The sequence below is a fragment of the Phyllostomus discolor genome, chromosome 3 (assembly GCF_004126475.2).
Source record: "Phyllostomus discolor isolate MPI-MPIP mPhyDis1 chromosome 3, mPhyDis1.pri.v3, whole genome shotgun sequence".
NCBI classification, from domain to species: domain Eukaryota; kingdom Metazoa; phylum Chordata; class Mammalia; order Chiroptera; family Phyllostomidae; genus Phyllostomus; species Phyllostomus discolor.
In genome coordinates, this window is record NC_040905.2 from 213,108,079 (window position 1) to 213,119,816 (window position 11,738).

Sequence of the window (11,738 nt, forward strand, 5' to 3'; positions counted from 1 at the left end):
CTGCGTGCTCCATAACCCCGAACAGATGCCTTCGGGGGTGGCGGTGGGGGTGGGGGTGGGGGTGGGGGTGGGGCGGGGGCGGTGCTGCCTGCCCCCGAGGGGGCCTCCCCAGCCCGAAGCACAGAGTGAGCTTGGCCCCAGTATCCCGGGGGCCACACGGGGCAGAAAGTGACACTTACTGGTCCCCGGCCCCCCAGGCCTCTCCTGCAGTCTGCAAGGGTGTCAGCTGTCACCCGTCTCTGTCCCTGGCCTGCACACACAGGCCCTGCCTGTCCCTGGCACACCCTGGCCGGGGCAGGGCCCCAGCCTGAGCAGGGTGCCGGGTGGGTTTGGGGCAACTGGACGGGCGAGGCTGGGGCTGGTGGGCCTCAGCCAGGGCCTCCAGTCCTTGGGTTGGTTCTGGTCTTGGCCCAGGGAGGGGCTGGGGCAGGACAGAGGCTGTCACGAGAGGGTCACGGAGCAGTGGGCACCCCAAACCAAGCGGGCAGCCGGGGCGGGGGGCTGGCACCCGGGAGTGGGCTCTGGGGAGACCGGGCTCTGCAGGGCCCTCCCTCCGCCTTCTCTCCTCCGCGCCTGGGTCCGCATCGAGGGCCGGGCACCTTCCCAGAAAGTTTCCTAAGTGCCCAGCCTTGTGGGGGGTGGGGGGATGCATGAACCCACTCACTCATCTGGCTAATCAGCTACTCCCAGCCTCGGCCCGTCCTGGCAGGGGCCAGTCTGACACCTGGGCAGGGCACTAGGGGTCACGAAGAACAGGCAGGGAGAGGGGGAGGGGCTGACCCATCCCTGGCTCCACACTCCCCTCCTCCCCTGGCCCTGACTGCCCTTTCTGGGTCTCAGTTTCCCCATCAGTACACAGGAGGGGCTGGATGCAGCCAGGCCTGAAGTCCACTCGTTCTTCCACCAGGGGCCTGGGTGGGGGGGTCTGGGCCGTGGGAGCACCTCCTGGCAGGGGGTGGGGGTGGGGTAAAGCTCGGAGGGCCCTGTGCTTCAGGGAGTCCCCTTGGCAGGACAGCCCGGCCCTGTGGGCACACGGGTCCTCAGACGGGAGAGCACAGGGGTCTGAGCGAGGCGGGGGGTGCCCAGAGTACGGCCCCTGTGGGCTGAAGGGCGGGAGGGGCACTGGGACGAAGAGGCCCTCGGGCCAACTTGCCACTCAGGCCAATGACGCCTAAGTCCCAGGAGCCTGGGCTGTCACCACAGCCTCAGTGGCTGGCACCCCTCTCGACCCGAGAGGGGAAGGCCCCCGGGCCCGGCTGCAGGCCCCTACCCACACTTACCCTTCCCAGCCACTCGGCGGGGGTGGGGTGGGGGAGCAGGTCCCTGCGGACTGTTGAGACCTGCCAAGCGCGGCTGAGACCCCCTCCCACCGTCAGCACCCCAGTGGGGAGTTTCCCAGACGGCTCCCGCCCCCTCCAGGCCAGGACCTCAGCTGGGTGGGGCCGGAGGGAGGTGAGGGCCACGGAGGGGCTCAAGGCCAGGCCGAGGGCGGGCGGGGCTGACCCTGGAGCAGGGCCCGTGCCCAAGGACAGCCACTCTCTGGTCTGGCCCTCCGCTGGCTGTGTGGTCTAGGCAGCTCCTCAGTGGCAGCCCGGCTGCGCCCCAACACCGGTCACCCACTCTCACAGTGGCTGAATCTCAGCCCCCGAGCCCCAGCACGGCCCCTCCTGAATGAGGGACCTGAGGGCCAGAGCGGGGACTGGACCGCCTGCCCATCTGAGGAAACACCCTCTTTGGCCACCTAAAGGCCCCTGCATTCCTCCACCCCCACCCCTGCACCCCTCAGCCTGCTGGAGGCCGGGCTCGGGGGAGGCCGGGTTGCACAGGGGCTCCCGCCCGCCAGCCCCACCTCCAGGCGCGGGGCCGCTGCCCCTCGGGCACCCCTTCCCAGGGGAGGCAGCCCCAGTCCCAGACAAGGCCCCGAGCGGATGCCCGCCCCTGCTGCCCCCTGCCTGGGCCACTGGGGGCTCCAGGAGCCGCAGAGCGGGCTGTTCTCAGCCCAGCCCGCATGCCCAGCCCCGGGGCTCATCTGGCGGGGCTCCCACCCCGGCACACACTTCGGGGTGCTGCTGCACACCCTGGGGGGAGGGGGTGACAGAACCAAGGGTCCTGTCCTTGCAGGCCCACCAGCTGGGGGGCCTGCAGCCCTGGGGAGGCCCTGGCGCCAGCACGTCCTCCCTCACACCCGGGGCCGGCGGGTCCCGGGGTCACCAGCGGGGCTGTGGCTGTCTGGAGCCTGGTCTCTGGCTGCTTCGGGGTTAGATCCGGAGCCTGGGGAACAGGTCCCCCACCCCCTCCCCTGCAGCCCGACCAGCCCCTCCCCCACGGCCCCCCGCCGGCCCTGGGCCTCCTGTTTGTGCTCCGACAGCCCCGTTATCAGCGGGGGACACACACAGGAAGTCCGGCCGGGAAGGGCCCATCCCAGTCCCGATTTACCAGGGACGGAGCATAAAAAGCCGCCCTTCCTCGCCCGGGAGGAGCCTCCCTGCCCCGAGCCGCTGTCCAGCATGCACGGCCGCGATGGAGGCTCCCGGGGACCGGCCCTCGGGCAGCCTCAGGAGGAGCCTGGGGGCGGCCGGCGAGGGGCAGGGTCGGCCCTGGCTGGGGAGGCAGCGGCGGTGGCCATGGCCCAGCCGGGGGGCCGGGGCAGCAGCAGGTACGGCGGGGGCGCCTTGGACGGGCAGGGAGCAGGCAGATGGGGCGAGGGGCCCTCGGCCCCCGCTGACCACCGACCCTGTGGTCTGGGCTCTCCAGTGCCATGGCACTGTCCCCCTATGGGCACTGTCCCCACCGCACAGAGGGCGCCCAGCGGTGGGTGGCCCGGCCTGGACTATGGAGTGGCCTGACCGGCTCCCACACTGACCCCGGGCGGCCTGGCAGCCGCTGTGACCCCTGGAAGGAGCAGGCACGTGGGGCTGCCTCCGTCCTGCCGGCTCCTCTCCCTCCGGCCCCTCCTCAGACCTGGGTGTCCCCCAAGGGTGCTTGGGCACTCCCTGGGGGGATGGGGACCCCAAACCCACATCTGCAGCCAGGAAGAGCTATGAACTTTGGGGGCCCTGAGTGTGGGACTTGGAGGAGCCCCCACACCCACTCCAGTGGCCTGGACGCGGGGGTCCTCAGGCAGAGGGACGGCTTAGTCGAGTGTGGCGCGGGCCCTTTGTCGGTCCGCCTTGGACCCCGGGGGAGGCCCAGCTCTCCCTCTCTCCGCCCCACCCAGGGGTGCCCAAGTCCCCCCCAAACGCCCAAGCAGGAGTGGGCACCTCCGCTGCCCTGGCCACCCGCAGCCCTGGGAACAGCCGAGGTCTCAGAGGAGAAGCAGGCGTCAGGCCGGGTGAGGACCAGCTGGCTCAGCTGCCCAGGCCGCCCTCTCTGCTCCGGCAGGAGGTTAAAGGGTCAAGTGACCGGCAGCCTCAGGGGCAGGCTGGGGGCAGGAGCCAGGGCCCGGAAAGTCTCTCTCAGAGCTCCCCTCCGCCCAGCGCTTAACTCTTTACTGTCTGGGGCTGGACTGCGGCTGGACCAGAGCTGCTCCGCTTGGGTTTGGGGGCCCGGCCACCTGTGGCCGGGTGCAGGGCCCCCCCGGCCAGAACAGTGGCCGCTGAAGGGCAGGAAGGAGAAGCCTCTTTCTGGGGCTCCCGTCCAGATCCCTGGGTCCCCTCCATCCCCAGGCACCAGGGAGGCCCGCGCCAGCGCCCCACAGCTGCTGGCCACACCAGAAGCCCTTCCCTCCCGGGGACCCCGCAGGGCCCTCGCCCAACTCCCGGCTTCGCAGAGACTTTGGGTCACCTGAACGTCTCTGCGTGTCTGTCCCCGTCCCCGGCCGTCCCCGGGGGCCCCAGGGCAGGAGGCAACGGCCCACTGGACAGATGGGAACCCTTGCCTGCCTCTGAGTGGGGGCTGTGAGCCTCGGGCAGACCCAGCGTGGGCCGTCGGGGGGTGGGGGTCCGCCGACCAAGTGCGGCCAACAGCAGCACACAGGCCGCCTCGTCCCCCCCCCCCCCACAGCCCCGGACGTAGCACTGACCGAGGCCGTGCCCTGACCCGCGCCCTGTCTCTGACCCGCAGAGCCCGGCACAGGGGGGAGTCGGGGGGGCGCCACGGCCCAGAAGAGCAGCTGCCACCAGTGTCTGGGGCATGACGGAGCCCCCTTCCCCAGGTGAGTGCCACAGCAAGCCCCAGGGACCCTGGGCAGCAGCGGGGGTCCCAAGCAGCCCGGGCGTGCCTTCCACGCACACTCACTCTCGGGCGGCCGGGCCCGGGCTGGAGTTTGAGGGCGGACGCTGCGGCGGGCGCAGGCCCAGAGCCTCCCGCACAGTGTGATGGCCGTGACAGTCAGGGCCCCCAAGTGCCCCAGGTGGCCCCAGTGCCCAGGTGGGGCCACCGTCTCGCAGCCGGCACTGCTGCTCCTGGCCGCTCTGCCACCTGAGGGTGCTTTAACCCACCTTACAAGTGGGTGAGTGGAGCCAAGGACGAAAGACCGCCGGCAGTCCCAGCAGTGGCAGTGGGGTCTCAGGGAGCCCCCTGGGGGCCTGGGAGCGCTGGGAGGTGGTCTTTAGTGCCCTGAACAGAGAGGACGCCACCAGGCACCCTGGAGGGGCTGCAGGCTTGGTGCCACACCAGGACCCAGCGCGTGGTTTCACGGGAACAAGGGGCCTGGGGGCTGTATGGTGCCCACCCCGCGAGGGGCTGCAGAGCACCCCCAGCTTTAGCCCAGGGAACTGCCCCCGGCTGCGCTCACTGTCCCCTGCAGTCCGTGCTCAGCCTGGGGCGGGGGGCGTCGAGAGCTAGTCAGCCCTGGCCAGTGTAGCTGCCCACGCGGCCCCTGACCTGCATCCCAGTCCTGTGTCCCCCCGAAGCAGTGCACCCGGCTGTGGGGACTCAGCGGACTCTAGAGGGGCGGCGGCGCTCAGAGGTCCCGATTCTAGGCGACTCACTGCCCGGCCCCGGGGCACCATCCACTACCGGACCTCAGTTTCTCCATCCGCGCAATGGGGCAGGGGGGGCAGGAGGGCGGGCCTGGGGCTCCGAGCCCACCCCGGGGCGGGGGCGGGGCCGGGAGGGCCAGGTGGGGCGGGGCCGGGCCGGGGCGGGGCCGGGGCCCCTCGGCGCGGTGGCGGTGGCGGCGGCGGCGGCGCGTGCGCGCCCGGATCGGGCGGTGAGTGCGGAGGGAGCGCGGCGCGGGGCTGGGGGTGCGGGGAATGCCGCGGGCGGAGGCCGATCGCCGTTCGGGCTGGGAACGGCGGCGGGGAGGGCCGGGGACATCGCCGCGCGCGACGCTGGGGGCCGACTGCCGAGTGACGGCGGAGAGCTGAGTGGCGAGCGGGCCGGGGTGCCGGGCGCCGCCGCTGGGAAAGCCGTCCCCCGGCTCGGCCTCGGGTCCTGCGGCTCGTTCTGCAGAATGGGCCCAGCGGCCTGGGGGAAGCGCGCCCCCTGCCGGCGACGGGCGCCCCGCGCCGCGCCAAGCCTGGCCGCACGGGGGGGCGGTGGTGGGGGCGCCGCCGCCCCTCATCCCGCATCTGGGCCCCGAGAGTCCTCCGGGGCCTGACTCAGGGCCTTGCAGGCCCCGCACCCCACAGCCCAGGCCAGCTGGGCCGTCTGCGGGGCGGGGGGTGTCCTTCCACCCGCACTGCCACGGCTCACGAAGCGGGCGGTGCGGGGCAAAGGGGGGCCGGGGGCCGGGCGCTAGAGAGGGCATGTCCCGTGAGTCAGTCTTGTCGCCTCACGGTGCCTCTTCGTCCCCCACTCTCCGTGGGTCCTGCCGTGCAGAACACCCCTCTGGTGGGAGGGGGGCCCCAGGACCATCAGTCAGCGGCAGAGTCGGGACCCAGCCTCCCCGGGTAGGGGCTTAGGGACCTGGGCCAGACAGGTGGGAGGCGAGGCGGTGGCAGGGGTCACGCAGACACTCGGAGGGGACGGGAGGCTATTGCTTACGGACCTGGAGGCTTGGGGCCACCGCCGCCCTGGCGCTCCGGCCCCCGCAGGGCTGCGGCACCAAAGCGAAATGAGATTCTGCCAGCCCAGCACAGGCCGGGCAGCGCCATCAGCTTCCTCCAGCCTCGGAGAACAGCGTGACCCTCGCCAAACAGCTCGGATCCGTAGGGTGGGTGCTGCAGCCGCAGGCCCGCCCCCGGGGTCCACCCCGAAGTTCACCTTCCCACCGCTCCGGCCCCTGCCCGGAAACTCTGAGAAGCCCCAGGGACCCCACACTCAGTCCTGACACCTCCAGTGCCCCCTCCCCCACCCTGGGGCCCCACGGAGATCAGGAGGTGCAGGAAGGACCCTGCCCAGGCGGGACGAGTGTGGAGTGGGCTCCCAGCGGAGCGACCATACCACCGGCGGGCATGGAGGGCCCTGTCACTGCCCCCGTGGTCCCCGTTCTCGGGGCTGACCGCCAGAGCCGGAGGAGGGCCCTCTGAGCCCCGGGGGCGTCTTTGAGGAAACCAGGAAACCAGGTCCCCAGGAAGACCACACACACACACACACACACACACACACACATACTTCAGCTCCTCCCAGTGCCTTTTCCTACGGGGGCCCTGCAGGGCCCAGGACAGCCCACGGGGCAGGGGGGGGGCCTGGCCCCTTGGGGGCCTCAGGTGGGGCACCCGGGACAGGGGGCCCTGGCCGCACAGATGGGCGGCATCGCCCCACACCCCCTGCCCGTGCGGACCGCCCCTCCCGTCTCCCGGGCTGCTTACAGACCATTAATTCAGGCCCCGGTTGCTCGAATTCCCAGGCGTCCTCTCCAGGCCCCCTGGCTCCAGCCCCCAACCAGACTCGGGTGGCCATGAGCCCCTCTTTTGTGGGGGTGGGGTGGGGAGGCTGCTCCTGTCCCCCACCAGGTGAGCGGGTGCCCAGTGGGCCACAGTCTGGGCGCCCTGGAGGCTGTTTGCTCAACACTCCAGACCGGTTCAGTCCTAGCGAAGGAGTCCCCGTCCGAAACGCAGGCCCCCACCTCCGAGGGCCGGAACGTCGTCCTGTGGGTGTGGGGGGCCCATAGCCGCCCAGCAGGACTCCCACAATGCCCAGGGCCCCGTTGGAGGACACTAGAGGCCAAAAGGGCAGAGCCAGCCGGGCTGGGTTCCAGCTCTGCCCACTCACCCTGTCTGCAGACTGAGATCGGGGCGCCAGCATGCCCTCGCTCTGTGCTGGTGAGGGGACAACGAACCCCGCTGGGGGGGGCACGCTGGTCCCCGAGTGCGCCCTGGGTCCCGCCCCCCCGCCCCAGGGACCACCCTGCAGCCTCGCATGCGTTTTGTGTCCACAAAGCGGAGCCCAGTGGGGTCTGGGCCCCTGGCCCCGAGCCAGGTGCTGGCCTCCATTCCTGGGCCCTGGGTGTCGCTTTGCCGTGGCGCCCTGCGGGCTGCACGTGGCTGGGGAGGAGCTGGCGCTCTCCTGCCGGCAGGAGGCCGAGGCAAGGGGACAGTCCCCCCTAGGAGCGTGGGCTTGGTGGGGACCCGCAGCGGGACCTCCAGGCCACACCTTGGGTTCCAGGCCACCACCCTGAGGAGAAGGCCGGGCCACCGGGAGACACGGGCCATGTGGGGCTGCCGGGAGCTACTCCTGCTGTGGGTCCTGGTGCCGGCGGCGGGCGGCACGGAGCACGTCTACAGGCCCGGGTGAGCCCCCCACCCCCGCCCCAGGGCAGCACCCCCAAACCTTCGGTGGCTGTGGCTCTTTCCTGTGGCTGCTGCTGAGCGCCCTTCCCCTGGTGACCCTGGGAAGCCCCTCCCCCAGGTTCTCAGCTTCCTTGGGTGCCGGCACTGGGAGGCCCCGGCTCCGGGGGTCCCCCGGCTGACTCGCTCCCCCCTCCCCTAGGCGCAGGGTGTGTGCCCTCGGGGCTCCCCGGGGCCCCGTGTCCGAGTCCTTCGCGCAGCGAGTGTACCAGCCCTTCCTCACCACCTGCGAGGGGCCCCGAGTCTGCAGCACGTACCGGTGAGCGGCCCCCCCACCCCCACCACCGCGGGTGGCTTCGGGGCCTGGGGGGGCGGGCAATTCACCCCGAAATGGGAGACCGAGGCCACGCCCGAGCCGGGGGCAGAGGCTGCCTGCCGCCCGTGTGAACACGGTCGTGAGGGTGCTGGGGCGACCCCGAGCACCCTCCTCGCTCCCCTGCTCCCCACCCTCGCTTGCAGGGGGTCCTGTCCGCCCCCTCCATTGTGGGCATCACTGGCTACAAGTCCCGCCCCCCTGGGACGCTGCCTGCCTCCATCGCCCGGGTCCCCTCTATAGCCCCGATGGTCGCAGAGGGAGGCCCTGCCCCCGTCCCTGGCCAGGGTGTCCCTGCAGCCTGTGGCCCTGGGAAGGGCGTGCGTCTCCGGCCCTCAGCCGTGGACATGGGCCTTGGAAGCATTTTGTTTTCCGCAAGCGTCTCCTCCAAGACCTCCTGGCAGGGGCGGGGACCGGCGTGGGTGGGGTTGGGCTGGGGATGCCGGGACGGGTCCTTGCCCCTGTGGCGGCCACTCGGTCGCCTTCTTTGGCCAGAGCACTGGGAACCACACTCCCCCCGACACCGTGAGCCAAGCAGGGAGCGGGCTGTGATTACAGCCCCATTTGGGAGTCCCGCCTGCCGAGGGAGCCCCGGGGTCCAGCTCCTGAGTGGCAGGGGGGCAGCCGTGGCCTGGCAGAGCACCCTCGGTAAACTGGGGAGACCCGGGTGCCCCGTCCCTGCCTGCTGGCACACCTGGATCCTGACCCCCCTGCTCTACGGCAGGCGGAGCCGGGGCTCCTGCCGAGCCTCGGGGTTCCACTCAGCACCACAACGCCGTGCGGGCAGGTGGGCTGGGCACCCATGTGTCGTGGGGGAAGAGGATCTCGGGGGACACTTTTGGGTGACGTGTCCCCTCTGGGGGAGACCATCTGTGTGGCTCTGGAGGGTTCAGGCCAAGGAAGGCGGGCGCATGGGGAGGGCAGGGTTGTCCCAGCCGACGAGGTGTCTTCGGAAAGCCTGGCCTGGGTGCGGGAGGCCACCCCGTGAGTCAGGGCCGGGCCTCTCTGAGCCGCCCCCACCCCCGCCACAGGACCATCTACAGGACTGCCTACCGCCGCAGCCCCGGGCCGACCCCGGCCAGGCCTCGCTACGCCTGCTGCCCCGGCTGGAAGCGGACCGGCGGGCTCCCTGCGGCCTGCGGAGCAGGTGAGGGCCCCGAGGCAGCGGGCAGCTGGACTGCGGTCCAGCCCACGGCCAGACCCAGGCAAAGCACTGGTTGCCTCTTGAACCCCGAGCCCAGCGCCTCTTCGCCCCATGCCACTCCTTCCTGGCTGCCACCCCCCGGGACCTTCACGAGTGGCTGACAGACCTCTGCCTCCCGCAGCGATATGCCAGCCACCGTGCCAAAACGGAGGGAGCTGTGTCCAGCCGGGCCGCTGCCACTGCCCCGCAGGATGGCGGGGCGACACCTGCCAGACAGGTGAGGCCAGGCACAGCCCTGGCCCTGGGACAGGTCCATCTCGAGGGGGTTCCGTGAGGGCCCTGACACCGGTCTCCCTGCAGATGTGGATGGACACGGGGCCGGAGGGGGCGGCTGTCCCCACCGCTGTGCCAGCACCGTGGGTAGTGGCTGGTGCCGGTGTCCTGAGGGGCACGGCCCGTCCACTGGTGGGAAGCTAAGCCCGCCCAGGAGAGGGACCCCTGGGGTGGCCCCGAACCCTGACAAAGGTAAACTCCCCACATGCTGCTGCACTCGGGGCTCGGGCGGGGGGGGGCGGGGAGAGCTGGGTGCGGAGTGGGGTGGCACCGGAGGGCCTTGCCCTGACCCTGGCCTGGGCAGCAGGGGGCCCTTCCTCAGAGGAGGGCTGCGGGACTGGGGGTAGGGGGTGTGCTCGGCCGGAGCGGGGAAGGCCCTGTTTCCCCCCGCCCCCCCCCCCCCCAGCAGCCTGCGGACGCCGCGCCTCCGCTGGCGACGGCACATTATTACTTTTGGTACGCGCTGTGACACTTCAAACTCGTACCGTGAGTAATAATGCGCCGTCGGCAGCCCAGCGACCGGGAGCACAGCGTGGACCTCGGCAGGGACACCTCAGCGCGGCGGGGACTCCGTGCCCAGGGGCTGGGGGGGCAGGGCTGCATCTGCCTGGGGTGCGAGCTGGGGGTGCACCGAGCTGGCCGGGCCACCATCCCCGCTCCGACCTCCACGCCGCCCCTGCTGGATGGCGGGTCCCAGGATGAGGAGAGGGGCTCGACACACCCGGGCAGAGGCCAGCCTGGGGCGGGGGTGCCGGCCGGACCCCCCCAACTCAGTGCCACGTCTCCCCAGGCGTGGACGGCGTGGTGGAGGAGGAGGTGCAGAGGCTCCGGTCGCGGGTGGATGTCCTGGAGCAGGTGAGGCCAGGGCTGGGGACTGGGGGCCTCGGCCTGGCCCCCTCCGTTGTCTCCTGTCGGCTGTGGGGTTCGAGGGGAGGATCCCTGGGGGAGGCTTCCTTGGTACTGACAGCCCAGGTTGGCCTGGGTTCCATCCCGGGCAGGGGCAGTGGGGGATGGCTGGGACCCCACGAAGAGAGGGTCTGAGCTCAGCCTTGTCCCCTCTGGCCACACGGAGAACCTGAGTCCAGGTGCAGCCCACCCCACCTTTGTCTCCGAGGGGACACAGGGCCCCTGTGGGCCTTTAAACAGGGCCATTGGCCTGAGGACCGGAGACGCTCCCATCTGTGTCCCCTGGCCTCTGGCTGTTCTGGCGCAGAAGCTCCCTCTGGTGGCCACCCAGGGTCCTGCAGCTAGAGCTGGGTCTGGGGTTTGGCGAGCCCTCGCCGGCCACAGCGGTTTCCTTAAAAGCTTGTGGGACAGTGGCCGGCCCTAGCCCACGCCGCCCCTGCCGCCCCACAGAAGCTGCAGCTGGTGCTGGCCCCCCTGCACAGCCTGGCCTCGCGGGCGCTGGAGCAGGGGCTCCCCGACCCCGGCAGCCTCCTGGCCCACTCCCTGCGGCAGCTGGACCGCATCGACTCTCTGAGCGAGCAGATCTCCTTCCTGGAGGAGCAGCTGGGGTCCTGTGAGTGCCCGGCCCCTTGCCCACCGCCGCCCCCCCCAACGTGTCCCCCCCTCCCTGCATGGGAGCCTGCACCCACGCCAGCTGGGCCAGGCCTCACCTGGAGAGGCCAGGGGGCAGGCGGGCACCACAGGCTCAGGGGCACACCTCTGGCTGGACTGGAAGGTGGTGGGAGCCGTGACCTCTGACCTCAGCCCCCATCCCCCCACAGGTTCCTGCAAGAAGGAGCTGTGACGGGCCTATGTGACCCCCAACCTCACAGAAGAAACAGGGCGGGGTGGGCGGGGGGGGCGCTGTCTCCTATGATTCCGGCCCCTGCACCCGGGCCGGCTCCCTGGGCCTGGCGGGCCGTGGCCGAGGGGCGGTACGACAGCTTCCGGCCTGGGGCCTCTGAGTAGACCTGGGGGAGCCCCATCCCCGATATTCGTCAGAATAAAACGAGACCTGGAGAGCTGCCATGTCCGTGGGTGGATTGTGCTGGGCCCTCGGGGGCTGGCGGGGGCAGCCACGGCACCGGAGAGGCCTCCAGCCCCCCGGGGTGCTCCTAGGCAGGGTCTCGGTCCCCCCTCCAAAAGGGGCCACAGCAGGTGGCTTCTGGGGAACGACACTGGCCAAGGACAGCTTCCTCCTGGTGATGCGGCGGCCCCGCCCCAGGCCCACGGCCACAGAGCCGATCTTCAGCCTCCTTCCCTAGTGCGTGCCGGACCCTGGGCACGCCTGCGCCCCTCCCACCTCACCTGTTTGAGAGAAGCATCGGGG

The 11,738-nt window shown here is 71.5% G+C and overlaps 1 protein-coding gene across 5 annotated transcripts; it reads left to right on the forward strand.

Annotated features, from left to right (window-relative positions):
* The first annotated feature begins 2,462 nt into the window (after positions 1-2,462).
* Positions 2,463-11,433, forward strand: EGFL7 (EGF like domain multiple 7). 5 transcript variants are annotated; one of them, XM_036022435.1, is made up of 10 exons: positions 2,463-2,656; positions 4,063-4,153; positions 7,816-7,932; positions 9,018-9,133; positions 9,312-9,407; positions 9,491-9,655; positions 10,254-10,318; positions 10,820-10,982; positions 11,191-11,216; positions 11,272-11,433. In XM_036022435.1, exons 1-9 carry the CDS (start codon positions 2,521-2,523, stop codon positions 11,211-11,213), a joined length of 972 nt encoding a protein of 323 aa, XP_035878328.1. In that variant the 5' UTR covers positions 2,463-2,520; the 3' UTR covers positions 11,214-11,216; positions 11,272-11,433. The 5 variants fall into 5 exon arrangements, with proteins under 5 accessions (XP_035878328.1, XP_035878327.1, XP_035878329.1 ...); XM_036022434.1 differs by having other exon boundaries at positions 11,191-11,433; XM_036022436.1 differs by lacking the exon at positions 2,463-2,656 and adding an exon at positions 7,496-7,616 and having other exon boundaries at positions 4,060-4,154; positions 11,191-11,433.
* Positions 11,434-11,738: the final 305 nt, after the last annotated feature.